The 20,849-nt window shown below is 39.2% G+C and overlaps 2 protein-coding genes across 7 annotated transcripts; one reads left to right on the plus strand and one right to left on the minus strand.

The window, feature by feature from the left end:
* Window positions 1-1,986: 1,986 nt before the first annotated feature.
* On the plus strand, window positions 1,987-13,410 carry si:dkey-262k9.2 (uncharacterized). 3 transcript variants are annotated; one of them, XM_067510384.1, is made up of 9 exons: window positions 1,987-2,103; window positions 2,385-2,564; window positions 6,870-6,921; window positions 7,359-7,394; window positions 8,243-8,272; window positions 9,298-9,381; window positions 9,536-9,604; window positions 9,792-9,834; window positions 11,068-13,410. In XM_067510384.1, the coding sequence occupies exons 2-9, from the start codon at window positions 2,547-2,549 to the stop codon at window positions 11,111-11,113; spliced, it is 378 nt and encodes a 125-aa protein (XP_067366485.1). In that variant the 5' UTR covers window positions 1,987-2,103; window positions 2,385-2,546; the 3' UTR covers window positions 11,114-13,410. The 3 variants fall into 3 exon arrangements, with proteins under 3 accessions (XP_067366485.1, XP_067366487.1, XP_067366486.1); XM_067510386.1 differs by lacking the exons at window positions 1,987-2,103; window positions 2,385-2,564 and adding an exon at window positions 2,860-3,386; XM_067510385.1 differs by lacking the exons at window positions 1,987-2,103; window positions 2,385-2,564 and adding an exon at window positions 4,283-4,431.
* fxyd5 (FXYD domain containing ion transport regulator 5) lies at window positions 12,501-19,460 on the minus strand. Of its 4 annotated transcripts, XM_067510379.1 has the most exons (9): window positions 19,250-19,431; window positions 17,870-17,912; window positions 16,206-16,262; window positions 15,937-16,059; window positions 15,162-15,236; window positions 14,760-14,789; window positions 14,605-14,679; window positions 14,478-14,523; window positions 12,501-14,098 (listed from the first exon to the last, which is right to left on the minus strand). In XM_067510379.1, exons 1-9 carry the CDS (start codon window positions 19,301-19,303, stop codon window positions 14,074-14,076), a joined length of 528 nt encoding a protein of 175 aa, XP_067366480.1. In that variant the 5' UTR covers window positions 19,304-19,431; the 3' UTR covers window positions 12,501-14,073. The 4 variants fall into 4 exon arrangements, with proteins under 4 accessions (XP_067366480.1, XP_067366483.1, XP_067366482.1 ...); XM_067510382.1 differs by lacking the exon at window positions 15,162-15,236 and having other exon boundaries at window positions 19,250-19,444; XM_067510381.1 differs by lacking the exon at window positions 17,870-17,912 and having other exon boundaries at window positions 16,178-16,262; window positions 19,250-19,440.
* Between the last annotated feature and the right edge of the window lie 1,389 nt (window positions 19,461-20,849).

The raw sequence follows: 20,849 nt of genomic DNA on the forward strand, positions 1-20,849 counted from the left end.
AGTACTAACTATCTAACTATGCTCGTTAGCTCTGTATGTCTGGTGGTGACAGTTGCACTGTACAAATATGCTTTGGCTGTTAATCTGTAGAACAGATTAGATTCAGAGAACAAAGTGGTTTTACAGCACTCTCGTTTGTAACCACAGTGCAACTCAGTTTACAGGGGGTATTTAGTCTGCCTCACTTCTGCATTCATTGTATTGTATATTTGTAATAAATAACATTTCCCCTTTTGTCTAATCAATCTACATGAAATTCATATTTTGAAAATAAAAATATGTTAAAAATTCTTTAAAAATATGTTGAAACTGAAACTAGCATCGCCACCAGGCCTCTTTATAGCTGGTCATCCTGCCAAAAGGAGTAAGCATGGAGGACTGGGACTTGATGGGAAAAGTGACAAACAACTCTAACAGAGGTTTAGAAGTCCTTTGTAAAGATGGATAGCCTGCTGGCAAGATGACCATCTCAGCAGCACTACAGTCAATAAGGCCTTTATGGTACGGGGGGATATTTAAAGCCACTCTGTGTAAAAGGCACATGAGAGCCAATCTGGACTTTGACAAACAGTCCAACCAAATGCAGACAGAAATCTGCACTAAATTGCATGCAATCTGAGAGGGGAAGATGTTCACAACAGCTTTCCATCCAATTTCCTGGAGCTCGAAAAGATCTGCCATAACAAAAGGGAAAAACTTCCAAAATCCAGGTGTGAAAACCTTGTAGCCTATAGATGCTGCAAATGCTGACTCTTTATGGAATTTGATTTAATAGATTAGGCAAACTTAAACTTCTTTCCACCTGATCGTGGGCTATTAATTGTAAAGTGAAAGGCAAAAATGGCAGTTTATAAATTTGAGGTGAAATCTCAACACTAAGATTTACAAGAAGCGAAGAAAAACATCTTAAAGTGACTATACATCTGTTGCAACCGATTAATGAGACAATAATAATAGTAATCATATAAAGTCACTCAAGAAGCATCAGCACATATTTTCCTTGCAAACATAAATGTAGTTGTCTTTATGGTACTTGGTGTCCAATGTCTGTGTCTGTGGAAAGAGGAATGAGAGCTGCATTATCAGGCAACTGAGAAAAGTTGGCTCTGGAAGAATTATAAAACCAGACCCTAAATCTCCAGAGTACGGGTTGAAGTAAAAATGTTCAAGAAGAGTGTCACTGTGAATGTGGATTTTATTCGTGGTCAAAACTGGCATGACCTTCACAATGCCACTAAAAGGGATGTTTTTTCTTTTGTTTGTAGTGACATGCAGATCAGATTTGAGAGTATTGCCAACAGAAACGTGCAACACACTCCTGTTTACCAAGGGAGGGATGATGTAATCACAACTCCAGTGCGTGACTGGTTTCAGTTCAGCAAATCCACACAGGCAATCCTGAGATGCAGGTTTGGAGCAAGTAAAACCAACCCCAACCCCAACAGATCAGCTTCCTTCCAGCCTCTCTGAACTTTGAGGATACACACTCTGCAGCTCCCCTGTATATTCAACTTGCACACACTATAGGTGGTTGCAATGTGGGTAACAACAGTTTGGTAGAAGTTAGGAGTAATGGGACAGTAGAGAATAAAAGGTGAAACCTCTCTGACCGATCAAGAGCCAAACACCAGTGGCTGTTTAGTTACTCTATGGCAAACAAACAAATCAAACGGAGAACCTCATCAAACATTACTAATCAACATAAGACATTTGAATATGTTCACACATCACAATTGCAGGAAATGTGCACATGGAGTGAAAAACATGGTTAACAAACAATGATAACTGTGACAGCACTTTTATGATCGTAAACACATTTGCACTAGAGCGATTGCATCTACAGCCGTGTATTCACTGTTGACAGTGAGCAGGTTTTCCAGTATGCACAGTATGTCACTTGTGTAACAGAGATAAGACCAGTGGTGTCATATTTCAACAAGCTCACCAGCCAATAAAGAACATAGTTCCTGGTTCCTTTCTGAGTACACCTGTATTAACGTACACACTCACTCCAGCAGTTTCCATGATAACAAGGATCTTTGCGTGGGAGCAACAACATACCAGCGGTGTATAGAAAACGACCCTGAACAATATCATTTAAATGTAAGTTTCTTTTTTTAAGCCTACATTCTGGGTTACTTGCATAACTTTTGCAACTTTTTTAGGGGTTGATCTTTAAACAGAAGCTGACATTGTATGAATCGCCACTGCTGTAAGTGGTTACTATAAAACTGTTTAAAAGGTTATATTTTAAGGCACTACAAGATCAGCAGCAGATGGCAAACTGGCTGTTGGTGTGGTGGCTTTTAAGAGGACAGGTGCACCTCCCAATGCAAAGAGGGTTTCTTAAGACACCAATTACTAACCACAATTCCCTTCAACAGTGCAGAGATTAGCAGGCTTTATTGTTCCAAGGGCCAGGACATAGCTGCACCCCATTCACTCAAAACAACTGGAACTTCTCAGGCTGGATAACACAATTGCTGAGACTTGAGTCTTGCAGGTGAGAGAGGACAATACTACTGCAAGCGTCCTGCAAATTACCAATGGAAGTGGGAGTTAAGGTAAACCTGGAGTACAGAATGAATTTATGTGATCTCAGTAAACAATCTTTGACTGTAACTACAGCTCAACACCCACGAACAATAGCCAATTAAACATTGCACTCAACTAAGCGCGACACATGGAGCATGAGTAGGCTGCACTCTGCAAAAGCGGTTGAATTAAATATATGCATCAACCTTATTTTCTATGCAATTAATACTTTTAGGCCTAGGGAAAGTTTTTTAAAGTAGCAAATTTCTCTCCGTGCGCATCACCGTGGTCTAATTTGGCTGCAGCTGTCCGGTGATAGTCATCAGCTTTACTAATGGACTTCTAATTTTACAGGAAGTTTTATTCTAAACATTTTTGTGTACTTTTTATTTGTTTGTTTGTTTTCAAGTTTTGGCCCGGTTAAAAAAAGAAAGAAAAGAAGAACAATTAACCTTGCTTAGTCTCCCACCTAATCTGCTATATGTCTCCACTTTACTTTTACATTAGTGCTGTTCATTCATGCACAGGCAGCACCTCAGCGTTTGTTTTCAGGAAATTGATATCTGAACATATTTTCCGCAGTAGCAAAAACTTTTACTCAGAAGCAGTTTGGTTCGGCGGCAGTTCAGCGGTAAATGATGTGGCTGTGAATCCCCTGTAGGTGAGAAGACTGAAGACTTAGGGCCGCACGGCAACTTACATCTTTTCCTGTTAACGAGTTGACTCTGATATTAATCATCCAAGCGAAAGGCGTGTGATTGCGTGTGAAGTTTAAGGGCAGACACCGAGAAGGAAACACGGGGATATTAATTCACAACCGTATTTTCACGAAAAGGGATTACACGTGGCAGGTAAATAGTTGTTGTTTGACATGTTAACAGTCGTTTTTGAGAAGCGACCATTTGGCTGCAGTGCAAAGTTCTCACGATCTTTCCTCCTTCTTTCGATTTTTCTGAGGCTTATTCAGCAAGTCCATCCAAATGCAGTTGTAGAGTGTAAGTTATCTGTAGCATCCTCGGCGTCGTGGAGGGGAGATCTCCGCTCAAACAGCAGCTGTTGTCTGTAAAACAGCAAGTGAGTGCGAGAACTACTTGATTTCATCCACTCAAATGTACTGAGTGACTAGGAAACGCGGCAGTTTGCAGAAGGTATAGGGGCACCATGAGTTTAAAAGCCTGACTTGGCACACTGCAGCGCCCTTATCTCACTTATGTATGTGCAAGATTGTGAGGACGTTCACTGCTCCCGGGTGCCTTGTTGCTCTTAAATATTCATCTGCAAATAAACAACAAAGCCCCTTTCTGCAGTTAACCAGGCTGTATGCCAAGGAATCAGGGGTCAATCAGCAGCACTGAATCTTCCCTGAACCTTTTTACATATTTTCTTTTGCAGAGTTTTAAACCATTGTGTGTTCCTTGTGTTTCTTGGAGGACTGATGAGGCTGCATTTCATACAGATTGGATTGTGGAAAACCCTCGATGTGACTAGGATGGGTCTTGTGATAGTCCTGTTAACAAAACAAAGGGATAATAGCTTGGTCTCCATCAGATAAAAAAGTAAAACTGCGGTGTATGTGCCCAGAGTCCTTGATGTCCTAATTCTGCTCTGGTTTGTATTAAGTTGTAAATGCTAAAGAAATATGTGGAACCATACTTGTCCACTCTTGGGTGCATTAACAGATAACATTTTTCTACCACTACATGCAGTGTGAGAGAAATGGAGAGAGAGAAAGGGGCATGGTCAGTACAGGATATGTATCTCTGAGACGTGAGTTATCGTCAGACTCCCTCACATTCTCTCCAAGTCATCCACACACCACTTATAGTCTAAGTGACTGCTTAGTTATCTAACACTTTTACCCATTGTGGATCACTGGTATGTGTGTCACCAACTGAGGTAATGTGAGTTTCACTTTATTTAATGTTATAATTAGTTTCTTTTATTTTGCCCTCCAGTGGCATATCTGGTTGGGGTTTTCCCTCCTCTCCACTATCTCTTTTTCGTTGTTGTTAGAAGAAGTCTATTTTAGCTTTGACACATCCTACACAGTAATCATAAACTTTTTGATTTGCTATCTTCTCCCCTCTTTCTCCCTATTATTCCTACTTGTATTTATTTTTCTATGAACTCTCTAGGCCATAATTCATATATCTTTGCATGTTACTGGTTGTTATCACTGGTGTCAAACTCCTGTCAGCAGTGCACAGTGTCTGAGCAGAGGCATGATATCTGACACACTGCCAAAACAGTGAGAAGTCTGTGTCTGCTGTTTCTGTACATGTAGTGAGTAGTTAGCTTGTGTGTGTATTTGTTTGTGTATTGAATGTATGCATTTAAATGAAGCCTAGTAAACAAGATCTGGGCGTCCTGTTGACTCGTCAAACGAGTGTGAGGTACAGGGTTAATTCTGTCAGTGGAAAAATGGAACAAAAGCAAGATGCATTCACCCTCCAGCAATAGTACAGAACAGTATATGGCCTCCTTGCAGCACAGCATTCCACTTTTGATTTGTAGGTTTCTGCATTTGCAATCTATAATCTTTGCATCTCTAACCAAAAGGCAGCTGGCATGTCTATTTATAAGCAAGCCACTGTTTATTGTATGTTTCAAATTGCGACGGGTATTAAACCAATCGGGATTCAAATGTACAAGAATATATTACCCAATCTGAAAAATAATACAGGCGTCAAGAGCTGTGGACTGGGCTGATAAATATTTCCAAATTGAATCAGCTTATTATTTCACCCAAAGCGACTCTGAACAGCAAATTGGATAAAGAAGGGGGTTTTATTTGCAGCTTCTTAGGTTGTTTGCATTTTGAGAATTACTGCTGCTATTCAATAGGCCAGAACAGCCCACATGACACTCCCTCTCCAATCAGCCTCGGTGGTGTGATTAGCATCTTTTTTTCCCCCAACTTAGAGTCACCAGAACAGTTCTTGATAGTGTGCTGCTGATTTGGCATCAACATAATTTTGTTGTGGACTGTGTCATACTTGTTCCTGTGGAGATTTTTCTCCCATTAAGTTTATAGACATGAATTACCATGGCAGCATTTATAAATAAGATTACAGCTCATGGCCAGATTCTTGATGCCCACGTATTTAATAAAACTGTCAATAAACCTATTTAAAAAACTAACGTTGCGCAATGTCTTCATGCCTGATGACATGTTCGTTTCTTTATCACTTCTATTTGCCAGATATGGTAATTGGAATCTACTTGCCAAATGGTGAGCATAATCCACTTCCTAAATTATATTAATGCTCACTGTAGGAAACTGTAGTCGACAGTTGAGGTGTGAGGGTGGGTGTGCTGCGGTCCCTCAAAGCTTAATTTTGTAATCTGCACCCTAACAATGCAGGTCACCTCAGTCCTTTTCACATCGTCATTAACTATAGAGGAAACAAGGACACAATGGGCATGTCTAACAATGAAGAGCCGCCCATATTATAACATTTGGTGCAAAGGTCAGTGGCACAACTCCCTCTGTGTACAGTATGACTACTGGTTCCTGATCCCAAGCCAATTTCAGTGGATAAATCTAACCAATGAGGCTTCAACTGGGACATTGACCGGAAGAGAAGTCATTCCCATGTTTTCCCATTTAAAAATATCACCATTCATATTGTGTTGGATACAGCTGGGGCTTTGTTTGGCGGAGTAAGCACATCTGCATTTCACATCTTGGTGGTTGTGAATGGGAGCAGAGGTAGAATTTGTTTTGTGCCCTTTGCTAAAAGGAAGTTGTAAGATTTTCCCTTAAGAACAACAACACACAGAAAAGGGAATCTGTGTGAATCACAGCGTTTCTGTTATAAGGCAAAGTTGACAGATGAGTATGTGTTAAAGGTAAATGAAGCCCATCGTTTTTTCTCGCCTCTACCAGTGGCCCTCCTTGGACACTTTGTGTTGCTTAACCTCTGGCATTGCCCTTGGGCTTTGGATAGAGATTGGAAAAAAATGGTGAATAGACACTTGTTGCCAGCTGACGGTGACAGAATTCTCAGAACAAAGTTTTCTGCTGAGCGCTACGGGAAAGGTTGTTTCCATTGACCCTGTCACCACTCACCTCAGATCACTATGTAGATTGTCATGTATACTCTTGAACCACTTGGAATAACAAAGGGCTGACTGGCTTAGAAATTGTACCGTTCCCATAATTTCTAGTATGTGATACTGAAACCCGAAGTAAGAGACAAGCCCCAATAATAGACAGCATTGCAGCTTTCTATCCCACCCTGTCTCCATCCCAAAACAACCAAGATTCCACACACATCAATCACTGAATATTAATCACGGTTATTTTTAACTTGCTTTCTTTCCCCCTGCAGTATTTGAAGATGATGCGATTGCTGTTCCTGTGTCTGCTGCTGCTGCGAGTTGGTATGTTCTCATCTCTGATGCTTTCAGGTGATAAACATCTAATCAAGGTCTTTGCATCCCTGCGCCAACAGGTTTTTCTCACCTACTTACGTATGTGCACTCTCTGCGCTATATTGAACAGGAATAATGTATTCGCTCCCTTTTGAATTATACAACCCCCTAAAAGAGAATGTGCTATCTCAAAAGAAACAGAAGAATAACATTAAGGCAAAGCATGCATGGCAAATATAACAACCATATTCCTATGGCTTTCTCGGTATAACAGATATAGCAACAGAAAAAAAACAGCAAATAGCTTCCATCAAATGTTCCAAATATGAATATACTCTTAAATGTAGCAGCATTCTGGAGCAGAGTTGTGATGAATATTTCAACTTTAAAAACATTAAAAATCACAGTATTGTGATTAGATTCTAATTTTTTACTTTTTTTCCCAGCTCTTTCGGATGAGAGAGAAGGTTCTGGTGATGTCGGTACGTAACCCATCTTTTGTGTTTAACAAACAAAAACAGGGATACTACATGAAGGTTTCCTCAGCTCAGACCAACTGTTAAGCTTATCAACAAGAGCATGGAGCTGGTTCTTTAAGTAAATCTGGGCCTAGCTCAAATAAAAATACAATTTAAATCTCGTATTAAACTGACCAACTTAAAGCTTACATCCACATGCACCAACAAAGAACATATTTTCTTTATATGTTTTGAAAGGATTTTTCATTCACTGGTTCTTTGCTTGTTTTTACTTGTTTCTTTTTAAAACATCTTGTGCCCTCTTGACTTCTGGTTAGCTTGGTGGGACCTTCAGGCAATATATGAAGTAATTAACAGATGTTAAAGCTGGAACCAGACATGTTTGTCATAGACTAGTGATCTTCATGTCAAACAGAACGCCTCAAAACATGACGTGTAGATTAAAAATAGAACCCTCTGGTCAAGTGTCAATCGCTTCCTTAGTTATGTCCACGGCACAATGATTTTGTGTATTAACTTTCTCCTGAAACGCCCATTTCTCTTTTACTGGTTTCCCTTCCTCATTTGATATTTACCCATATTTGTATTCAGTTGTTTGCGGGAATGGTTTCTTGTTTGCAGCTATTGCAGTTTAGACATCTCAAATGGTTTTGGCTGTCTATGTACAATATTGATCCTTATTTAGAGTTTCTGTTGTTGTTTTTGGTTCTCCCACTTTTTGACCCTAAATTGTTAAAAGATCAAAGGTGTTGGTTATATCCTGGCTACTGTACATTAGAACAACAGTGATAATATTTGCAAGAATAATAATATAATATAAAACAATAATCAGATTTCTACCCATTTTACAGAAACCGATGATGAAGATTTTACGACACTAGGTGAGTGACTATACTTTTCCCGAGTGTATAGGAGAACAGCAATAATCTGCGTCATACTCACAAACACTGTAATGAGAGCTGTCCAGAGGAGGATGGAGGAGAATGTGATGGTTATGGCCTATGTAATTATTGTCAGTGGGTCAGCATTGTGTGTAGGGTGTTCTAGTCTAGTGAGATACGTGATGGCCTGTGCCCCCTTTGCCTTTCGTTCCTCACAACCATTAAGCCCTGAATGTAATCAATTAGTTCCCTGGAGGGGCCCTGTGAATTCCGCCGAAAGGCCAGTGAACACGTTGACATCTCCGCCATCCTGCCAGTCAGCTAATCAACATTGGCGTTCCCATTTTCTCTTCACAAATCGCTCTGTCACTCCTCATCTTCGCTTTGATGGACATTTGATAGAATTACAGATGTTTAAAAAAAAAGCAGCAGCCAGCTCTCAGAAGCAGTCTTTTTGCAAAGAGCTACGATTCTTCTGAAACCTCAACCCATTCTCTCTCTGTAGACACAAACTGCTAAGTCCACATATTTTTCAATTTCTTAAGCACATTTTAAATAAGTTGGACAACACTATAGTCAAAATAATCAACTATGTAACTTAAGCCTCTTTCACACATGCACAGAAACTCTGAAATACTCCTGACTTTGTCCAGAGGAAGTGCATGTGAGAGCTCAAATGTTGGAGTTAGACGCTCCTGATATTACATGGAATTTATCCCTTTTTTTTTTTTTAAATTAAGATGAATGCTCATGGCTCTGATGCGCTGTAAACAAAATACCTATGTATGTGCACTGACCACACACATGAACGGAGTTTCTCCCGCTGTGTCAAGTGCAACTCCAGACAGTGTCAAGTGCAACTCCAGACAATGTCAAGAGAAATCAGCCTTGGACATTGTCTGGAGTTGCGCTGAACCAGAAACCAGTTAGCATGGTTAAAAGGAAAATGGCAAAATCGACCGACGTACATGAAACTAAGTGAAGGTTTTGGTTCACATTATTACAACATAACTTCACTTTTTCAGGTTACCTTGATCGTTCAGAGCGTAAAGTCGCATATAACGATCTGAAAGTTGCAAATGAAGCCAAAAGTGAAGGAGAAGGAGAAGGTGAGTCACATGTTTTCATGAGTGTCTTATAATTTAAATGTATGCTTTATAAAACTTATAATACTCAAAAATGTATCATTATATCCACTGGTATCATGTCAGCATATGTATATGCATATTTAATACACTTATACAACTTTGTTTTTTCTTTCAGATAAGCTCACAGTGATCATCATTGTAGTAGCTGCAACTGTGTTGGCTCTTTCAGTTGTAGCAATAGTCAGTAAGTATACTTTTCTCCAGATAAAAGTAATCAAATGTGAAATGGTGATTTTCAAATACAATGCTGCGAATCTTTTCAGAATCACTGCTGTTCCTGTGTGAATTCTGAAGGTTTTAATATTTAAACTTTTTCCTTGTGTAGCTGTTTTTTTTTTAAATGTTTTTTTGTTTCTTTTTTTTCCTCACAGCCACACTGTTGGTGAGACGTCGCATGCACAATCGGCAGCAAGGGTAAGGTCAAATATCTTTACATTGATAGAAGTATACTGTCTTATGTTCTTTATTTTCACAATCTACCCGTGAAACGCATGGATTTTCTTTATATAGTCAATTCTCAGTCTATCAGTGCCTTACTAAGAAGCACATGTTCCACTTGCTACTAAGTCAGCCTGCAGGTGACAGAACCAGTCTGGTGGGTAACAGCTTTTCTGCTGCTTTGCCAATTTTTCCTGCTTCGTCCAATTCGTCAGCATCAAAACCCGAGAAAAACACTCAGGTGGCAAAAGGCAACCAGCATCCGCCCCTCTAAGCCTGCCGCAGCTTGTACAGCAATTAGTATTACAGCCTGAGGCCCGCCGCCGCTGCCACTGAACACTCCCCACCTCTAGCTCTTTGTATCTTAGCCGTCAAACAATAGCCTTAAGACAGTGCTACTGGTTCTGTATGACCAAATAGGACAGGACCTAACCTGTTCCAAAGCTTACCTTATGTACTGTGGCCGAACTGAATGACTCCACTCAGGAATAAAACATGTCTGTAAACATGGTCCTGGCGTCCTGACAACAATCTGTCATCAGCAGTCGGACTGCAGAACAGCCTAAACAAGTTATGCAGAGAGACAATTGCACTTTACACGTTGTCTCTCTTGCACACTTTTTTTTTTCTGTTATCTTTTTTTTTTTTTTTTCACCACTTAACTCTAGTAAGGCTTTCTGCAGAGTAATCAGTTCCTTTTGTTCTGGGGTGAAGTAATACCTGGCCTACAAGTTGGCTCAGAAAGGTTACACAGTTCAAATTGGTCTCTAGGGATTTTGAGGCAGCAGGAGAGCTACTACTATGGGTTAAATTCCTCCATAGGATTACAGACTGCCTCCTGGGGCTGCAGTCAGGTCTTGCAGTGTTTGGTGCTGACTGATCGCTCTGCTGAAAAGAGGCTTAATCACACAGCAACCTTTGGTTGTTGGATCAACAGTGCCTTGCCAGGTTTATAAGTCCCACCTGGGGATGAGCTGTGTTTTGAGGTGATGCAGTCACTGTGCAGCTGTCAGAGCCCTGCAGCATGAGGAAGACGTGCCATTTCCTGAACTTCAACAGGCTTGCATGTTTTTTTGTATGTTTGTGCTAACAAACTGAGAAGGAGCCTAAAAATATCTTAAAGATGACATACTTTTGACTTTGCCCTGTCTCACCTCATCTCGTTACCCCTCTGCCTATATTTCTTTCATGTTCTCCCTCTCTCTTCAGGATTTACTCTGTGCCTACAGAGCAGGACAAGAAGGAGGCCATCTAATTCCTGGTGGTGCAGCCATCCTATAACACACAGGCAGAAGAGGAGTGTTTCACCAGGCCATATCTTCTCCCCTCTTGGACTCAGCAGTTAACCATCTTTGCACAGCCTGCTTCTCACCCTCCATTCATTGCATGCTCTTGCACATATTGTCAGAACCTATGCAGTATATCGTGTGGGTTTTTTCTAACTGTTGTATACTTTTGTTTGTCCCAGCTGTTTGTAATTCACATCGGTTTAGCCTGGGACATTTGGAACACATTCAAACCTTCTAATTGGATTCTATTTGAGGAATTCAAATCAAAGCTAGTGAATATGGCTTAAAGCTTCTTTTGTTAAAAGGGATAATTTAGCACAGCCAGAGCTACGTGAAATAAGAAATTATTCCCACTAGCTAGACAGTGAAACTGTATTTTCATTAGATTTGGCGCGTGTGGAACAGACCTGTCAGAGTGAAATGTTGGTTGAGTGAGACAAACCACACTAAGCCAACCTAGTGCTCACTTCATTGTCCTAGTCACTCATCTGACATCTTCTGTTCCTGGCTCATTAGTAGTGACACAAGGCAGTGCAATAGGAAGAAAAAAAACCTGTTCCTCCTCATCTCCAACTCAGTAAAAAAGAAACAAGTGGCCAATGTGAACACCTTGTCCACAATAATTTTTTTCTTTTCCACTTCTTTTTTTTCTTTTTTTTTTTTTGTGGGGGTTAAAAGGCTTTCACTTTAGTCTTGCAGATTGTAAATATGTCTCTGAATGCTGAAGAGGGTTAGATTAATGCCTCACACATGGTTAGAGAAAAGCTTGGCGGGAGGAAGGGTAAAATCTCACAAATCGAATCAAGTGTTGGGAATGATTGGAGAAAAATAACAGCAATACCTTTGTTTCATTCACATGGAGTAGGATGGCTTCTCCGTTTTCATTTAAATGGAAATCAATCATGTCCCAGGAAGGAAAGCCTTCTATCCAACAACCCAAGGCACTCCTTGCCTTATTTGCTCCAAACTGAGTAGGGGTCTTTACAGAGAATGAACCACACTCTATTTAAAGAGGGGTTTTTCATTTGCGGCTTCATGAGGATCACTTATTACGGAGTCAGCAACACTGGGAATGGCTACAACAGGTTAAACATTGGATTTGTCAAAGGGAAACTCACTTGGCTCTTTCTGTCACTGCTGGGGGCAGGGTTTGGCTCCAGTCCAGGATTCAGAGCAAAAACAATTGTTTTTTACGTCATCATCCAGGTTCAAAGTGACTGTAGCTCTGTGCTTCTTAAATGGTGCATCTCAGTTTATTTTAACACGGACAAGCAGATTGGCAGATGTGATTACTGTTTGTGCATTGTTTTACTTTACATGGAGCACTGTGTTTAAACTGTTTTTCGAGGAGTATAGCATTTCCTACTCAGCCCCTAAAAGTGGGTAAGCAGTTTGAAGGGAGAACAATTGGATGAAGGTTGTGTTACAAAACATTTCAGTTTTTTAATGTCTGTTTGGTCTATTCATATCTAGACATATTTACTATTTCAAACAATTTACAATGCAACAACAAATGGATGTAGCAGTCTTTTCTTTGAATATTTTAACCAAGTGTCTAAATCAATAAACTTGATACCAGATTTGATAGCAACAAAACAAAAACAAATATATTCTTGCCTGATCTATGTATATAAACCAAACTCTTGACTATTCCCTCTTTTAAAGGCTCTGCTGTGACACTATGTATCCCCCCCCCCCAGAAACTGGCCGGTTCACTTCTGTAATAGCTAAATGCATTGTATGACCTCCTGCGATTATTCTAAGTCTTATATTATAATGTATAGAAATGTTATATATCAACAAATTTACTGATTTTATGTTGTCCCTCAGCTAAATATGTGATACAATGACTAAATAGTCTTAGAAGTTGTGGTGGGTGGGAGTCATATATTTGCCAAAAAAAACTTATGTAAAGTATTTGTATTTTATTGTCAGTGCAGCAAAACAAACATTTGAGCTGGGACCTAATGTTTAATATATACATTATGCCTATATACTGTATACTTGTGTGTGGAGATTAACCCTTTGTAATATTTGCACCAAAGACAATCACTGGTTTTTATGATATAATTGAGTATGCAATAAATGACCGTTTCAAAGGAAACAGTAGGCGACTGTGGAATATAAATTAATAACCTTTGTACAGCTGAAATCTCCTTTGTTCCAAAAGCAATTGCAGCAGTTATGTTGCTACAGTATGTTAAATTCTGGATTGTGTTTATTTTGATTTTAAATCTGTTATAAAAAATGTGCTTAGTCTGTCTCAGTTTGTTTCCATAAAGATGCGAAGATAATGTGCCAGTGGATCTTTTTTAATCTAGAGCTTTACTCACAAGCATAGAACCACTAAGAGGCTTAGAAACCCCTTACTAAACATCACGTTTTTGTTAAGATTGACAGTGTACATAGAATGAAAAATGAGAGTGACCCAGCTTCATTTTTACATCCAGATCAAAAGTAAACGTGTGAGGTTGTCAAATATGGAAAGCTGTGGGTTTTTTCTTTATAACCTTTAATAATAATCCTGGCTGTGAGACACTGCCTATGGTGGTGTTATCAGTTATATAATACAAATGTCATTAGAACCAAGCTTGCTTCATGGTTGAATGTGTGATTAAAATATGAGTAATTTCTTCATTATTTGGCAAGATAAATAGTCACTTCTCAAGTGTAGTTTTGCTAAGGACAGAAATAACACAAAGGTTAAGTGGGTGATGATTCCACATTTTTTCACTTGTCTGCATGATTAATGTTTTTTCTGTTTATTCAGTTTATTTCTATGACACTGTTACTAAGCAGCATACAGCAAGTCAGTCCACATGCACACACAAGTTATAAGGTGTTGGTTGAGTGTTTTTCCTCTGATGAACTCCGATTGGTGTTTTGCAGCTCTGTGCGTTCATCGCTACACACAAACTCTCTCTCTTTATCTTTGGACTACTTGGTACGACCTGTGAAATAAACATGCAGAAGATTTTAAGAATCAAACACTATTTGAGAAATTAAAGTACAGTATGAAACACAGATATGAGGAAAACAATCAACATGGTTGGCAGTTGGTCTGCTGTTGTTTCGCCCAATTTAATTATAATCCTTTAAACCTATTAATCATCAGTGATATTTTAGTCAGCATTCTGTTGAGCTATTATATGTCTGACGTGACTGATTGTTTTCCATACATCATCCAGTAGCCTGTGGTATAAATTACTTAAATGCAGTTTCCCAGCAGCATGATAGCACAGCTAAGCTTCACGCACAAAAGACTGAAAGTTATTTACTTTTATCTGTCAGCTTTCATCATGTTTAAGGATTTTACTTGTAAATACTTACCTGGATGACCTCTTCTGGCACTTGGGTAGCCGACAGACCTTGCCACCTAAAGTTAAGAGAAAAGGTAAATTGTGAGATGAGTGGCTAATTTTAATTACACAAAAATGATCTTCAGAGTAACACTTACAGCTAATGACCATTATGCCCAGGATGAAGAGAAACGCTGCAATGGTCAGTCCAGCATGGCGCAGGGACTTATAATCTAGACAAACACAAGTCAAATGCTCAACCACAAACACAACGGACAATGACAGAAAAACTCAGTTAAGCCAAGCTTCTTACCATAGGTAAAATCTTGTTCCCACTTTGGATCTGTAAGAAGTAAAAGTAGAAAGAAATGTACTGAATTTAGTTTGACAGTTGAACACAGGAAGCCCCTAAAGGACGAAAATAGACAGATGATCATCAGGAAACAGTCAGAGATGGCATGACAAAGCTACTGGCCCCATTGACACGCTGTTGATGACGTATCAAACCTCTATCTATTGAAAAGAAGCGCATAAATATCTTTTCTTGCAAAAGGTACAATCAAGCAGTAATCTGTTAATCTGAGAGGAAGCGAGGAACTATCTTCTCTCACTCAAGACAGGGAATTCTGGTACTGACAGTCTGTCTTGAAATAATGATAAAACTGCAATGCCTGTGGCATTTAGGGTAACTGTGGAGTAGAACATTTTTAGATACCGGAGATAATAGCTTGATAGGTCCTAGCGTTGGGGGTTCTCTCTTTTGTGGATGGGGTGGGTGACGTTGTCGATGCTGAAAAAAGAAAGATTGTAAAAACATTTTGTCTTGGGCTTTTGTTTTTCTGAACCCCTTTTACTTTGTATTCAACATTTTAAAAAGTTTATAATACACAGCTTAATGATACAAAGCATAATTTTATATATTGTCTATTGAAACATATTTTTTTCGGGGACACACTGACTCCTTATCTTTGCCATACCAGTCCATACATAATTACTTCTCATTAAATTCAAGGTACACTCCTATGTTGAACTCCACTTTTAATTGAATTTCTGAATATTTCAGTCTTGTGACTCTCAGAGGAAATTTAGGCTGACACTTTTAAAAGCATATCAGCACTCTGTCTGTCTCTCTCACTCTAGTTCTCTCTCTTTCCCTGGTGCAGTAAAATGCAGCAGAAATACTCCTCTATATATATTAACAAGGACAGCGAGTTTAACATTTTCTAATTACTTCATAATTACTTTTGAACCATTATGCACTCTTGATGGGAAAACTTTCTATAGGCCTTTGCCTATAGAAAGGAAAGACAGACATGTAAGGGCAAGAGGACATGTTGTAACCTACTCAGTGTTTATCTACCAAACAATCTCAATGGCTCCACCAACTGGAGGTTTAAGCATGTATGGGCTATACTTGGTTGATGTGGGTTTTGTTTTTGGCTTTTTTGTGTTTTATTGGCTGGAAAGGGGGGGGGGGGGGGAATACACACCTTTTGAGGTCATAAATTGTGAAGTTGTGATAATGTCTGTGCTTGGTCCAACACTTGAAATTTCCGTGAAGGAGACAGCATTAATAGTTGTCACTGTGTTTTCATCTGTTTTTCCTGTTAGGCCTATAAAATAACAGAAATACACGAAGGTGATGGAAAGTTAGATATTGATTGATTAAATGATGTTATTTGTACTTAAGTTATGGGTGATTATGGGTTGTAATGGTTCAGATTAAAATACAGGCATTTTCCAGAATAGCCACAAGTACCACTGGGAGTTGAAGCAGAGAAGTTTTCCATTTGAGCTGTGGGTGTGGAACTTGTATCTGCCAGAAGAAAACAGACACATTAATTACCTAAACATTCAGATGAAGGCTCATAGCAGGGCCTCAATATAGTACACTTTACAGGAAGAAACAAAGGAAAGTGCTATTTGTCCCACTGACTTCCTCAAACAATGCAGCGATGTATTCCTGACAGAAGCTAGAGTCGAGAATGTGTCTCTTATGAAAACTCTGGCTACAACAGAGCCGGATTGTTATGTGAGACTCCAGGACAGTAAAGCCATTGTCTGTTTACTCATTCAACACCTTCCAATTAGTGCTGATGCTCTACCAGACCCCTACTTTGCGGGGATACTTTAATGAACCCATGAACCCATCTCTACATTCGCCCTATATTATAAGGATAATCCACCCTTTGATTACTGGACTTATTCCATCACCCCTAAAACAGCTGCTATAATACCAATTAAAAAAAATTAAAAACGTGTGCCGACCCCAACAACCTAATAACTTTCATCCAATTTCTCACTTTCCATTTAAGAAAGAAATGTAAGAAAAAGTAGTTTTAGCACAGATCTATGCTCATCTTACATCTTACTTGACAATAATCTGTTTGAATCTTTTCAGTCTGGGTTTCATCCCAAACACAGTACTGAAACTGTCAGGGTTTTGTATCGGACCCAAAAGAAACACTGCGAGAGCGAAACGCAAGTGAATTTATTACAATGAACAAACAGGGAGGAAACAAACAAATTAAACAAAGACTTGGCTGAATGGGTCATCAGTACACAACACAAACTACTAAAATAGGGGAAACGAAAAATCAACAGTTAAATACAAATTCTAAGGAAACATAAACCAGGAGGGAAGGGAGTACCAGACAGGGCAAGGATAACATAACAAACAAACATAAAAATAACAAAACCACAAACAAACAAAACCGGCGGGAAATCAATTCGAAAAGTAAATCGGGTGACAAACAACTAACAACAAAAACAGTGACAGAGCTAATAAGAAAGAGAAAAACCACCACCAAACCTCAGACCAAGACACAGGTGACAGAGGTGCACATGAACAGAGTCCAGATAACTCTCAGTCTCTGGTCACTTCCCATCTTGATTTCTGTAATGCTGTGTTATCTGGTATTATCTGGTGCACACGCTTCTCCATAAACTTCAGCTGGTTCAGAACTCTGCTGCTCATATTATAATCCAGACTCCCGCCATACAACATGTCACCCCTACTCTTCAACTACTTTAGTGGCTGCACATAAAATATCAAATTGACTTTAAAATCATCCTCCTTTCCTTTTAGGGCATTAATTACACTGTCCCCCCATCTTTGGGATTCCCTGACAATATTCGTAACACTGATTCTTTATCCCTATTCAAATCCCGACTTAAAAATCACTTTAAAATTGCTTATTCTTTGTGATTATTTTTGTAGCTGACTATAGTTTTGATATGTCAGATTGTCCTTCACAAGTCCCCCAAAAGTATCAAAGCAACAAAGTAAATCCCTTCTGTAACCGTGTAAATAGACTAGCTGATTCCAAATATCCAACTCCAATACAATGACATTTTTCATTGAAAATTATTACCTAAATATTATTATTAAGTTAAAACTTGGTTTTCAATTTTTGCACTCACCTTTAAACAGGACAAACAGGAAAAGGGTCAGGGACAAATAAATCTGAGAAGAAAAAGCATATAATGAGAAAAAGACATAAAAGTAGGTGAAGAATAACCCATGGTATAGCTCAACTAGTGTCTCACTAAACTGTATTGAAAGGTATGAGATTGTAAGACACGTCATCCAATCTACAAAGTAGCTCAGAACCTTTTTGATATTTCAGATCAATTTTGCAAAGGATTGGAGCAAATACAGTAGGAAACATTCACACAAAATGTCTGCTCTTCAGTACACAGAAAGACACTGTCAATTAAAAGAAGCAACACTAATAATGTTAATAATGTAGTTTAAGGACTCAAGTACAAGCAAAAGCAGTAAAATAAAGAATAAAGGATAATGATTAAAGTAAGACAGCATTCACTCTGGAACATTTTGTACAATGCACGCTACAGCCTGAAGTGCAGTCTAACCGACAGGAAGATGCACTCATTGAGGTTAGCAGCACATGGCCACTTCTTCTTTTTCCTGTAGCAAACAGCCAATAACCCACACTCCTCTGGCAACATGAAAAGAAAAAAAAATGTCACTTTGAATGTGAAGCTTTATGAGACACACATACCATAACTGTAGGTTTTTTTTAAAAATGAGCGATTGAGGTTAAGCCTCATATAGAGTCCTCCCACGTGTCTTTGCTAAACTACTGTATAATTGTTGTTGACCTTCATCGCACTCTTTATGTTTGCTAGTGAAACCAGTTAAAATGGCATTGGTGGATGTGTCACAACACTGGAAACACTGTGCCGGTGAGCAGCACTCACTGAATCAGTAGAATAACACACTTCTTCCTTCCGCTAACTAAATGTTGACACAAAACACTAGAAAATAGAATTAGACTAAAACCTGGCCAATAGTGTAGGAATTAATGGGAATGCAAAAAAAAAAAAACTGCTAAGCAGGTACACACAAGATAGGCAGGGTTACAGTTGGATTTCTAGGCCAGTGGCTCGGTTTGAATCCAGCCCAGGCAGAAAATTAATCTTGATCTTTGACCTGCTCTGGTGGCAGCTCATCCTCTGGGCTTGGAACAGTGTGACAGGTGAATTTCTGTAGCCGTCATGAGCTGCGACAGCTCAGATTAGCAGGTCATGCCAATCTTCATTTTACTCCAGAGCATATGTCAAAATGAGGCCTGATTCCCTAGGGCCGTACAGGCGTCTTTCCCTTCACCCAGCCTGACCCGCCTGCCTGTTTGTCACATCGAGCACTCTCACTCACTCTCTGTTTGTCTGTTCATCCATTTGCACGTCATCCTCCATGAATCTCCTTTCAGCGCGCTTCACTAAAACACACGTTCAGCCCTCTGATATTTAGTCATCCATCCAGGCACTTATGCTTACCTTAGTTTTCATTCTGTGAGAGGGCCAAGTGCAGAGGTTTATCCACAGCCTCATCTTCCACGATGCTTCCCTGTATGTCACGTCTGAAAGGGTAACTGCTAACCAACCACACCCATGTGCTCAACATCACTACTTCCTCATCTGATTGTCAGAACTGGGTTTCGCTCTCTTGCTCACCCACACTCTCTCATGATATGGTCTTCTTGTACTCTGGCTCCCAGTTTTTCCACGCTCACTCACTCTGTATGAATGCCAGCTGCAGTTTAGCAGTCTCTTTGTTGTCCTGTACAGCTGACTGTCTGTTTGCATGTTTATATTTGAATTCACATCAAAAATGCAGTATAATGCATAAAATTGCAACTTGTGGAAATTCTAACATTTGTTGGTGAAGACTATTATTCACCATCTTCTTTTGAATGCAGTGGCACTGAGAATGCTGTGATATATGTGTGGCTCTTAAATAGTAAATAGCTCTAACCTGTTTGGCAAGTATCTAAAGGAGCAATTCTGTTTCATAAGTACCATTTAAAAACTTCTGATTTGATTAAAACATCTCCTTTCTACAGTCGCCAACACCAACTCCATCACATGCCACAGAAAATGTAAGTGGTCTAAGATTATCACACTGAATAGCGGTTAAGAAGTGACATTACCAACCTGGCTACAGGACATGTGTGTGTGACTGTGACCCATCAGCATGACCCAACCAAGAAGCACAAGCCTAGACTGTTGTTGCAGACAAAGCCTGCAATTCATCCACACTACTCTTTGTCCAGTGAGCTGGGGATGCTTTTGGATCAGTTTGTCCTCAAACATTTTGTCACATTTCTATGGCTGCTGCAAGAAATCAGAAATACCTTTATATAAGCATTGTCAATACAGCTAGCATTTTGACCCTCATTAGTAAAAAAAGTCAAAGTATAACCAAACTTGACTTGCTTAAAGCACATTTCCTACAACATCACACATTTGGACATATGTGTAACAGCAGAAACAACCCAGCTGGGATAGGCTGCAGCACACAGCATACATTTAATATTTTATTAAATAATATGTTGTGGAAAAAAAATATAATAACGCCACAACTGTACAATTGATTTGCATGATAAATGTTAAAGTGCCTGTGTGCCCAATAAATGTCCAGCATATTTTTGTTTTGACTTTACTCTACAGTCAAAGCTATCAATATTTCAAGAGCCTACCACATTATGTTAATGTCAACGTACCTTCAGATCCACTTCCATCAAAAATTAACAATTCATTAATTGTTTTTACTTTACCCAGTTTTACTTCATGCAACTGTTTATTTATTCTACTGTGTATTTATTCAGTTGCTTTCTTTCATCCACCTTGAAGGGCAAATTACATCTTTATTACTAACAACAGGAGAGCAGAGCCACAAAATGAGTCATAATAACTGCCAGTAAAATCATGTCATAATTTGTAGAACCTGTGGTTGCTTTTGATTTGATTTGTCTTTAGTTCAAATTGAAAATTCTCAGTAATGAGAGCACTGATGGTGTTTGCCAAAATTTTTGTTAAATTTGAGTTAGCACCCCACTGGTAGCTCAACCTGTTAAAGTGATAAAGGAGTATTATT

Source organism: Channa argus, chromosome 7 (assembly GCF_033026475.1).
Source record: "Channa argus isolate prfri chromosome 7, Channa argus male v1.0, whole genome shotgun sequence".
NCBI lineage: Eukaryota > Metazoa > Chordata > Actinopteri > Anabantiformes > Channidae > Channa > Channa argus.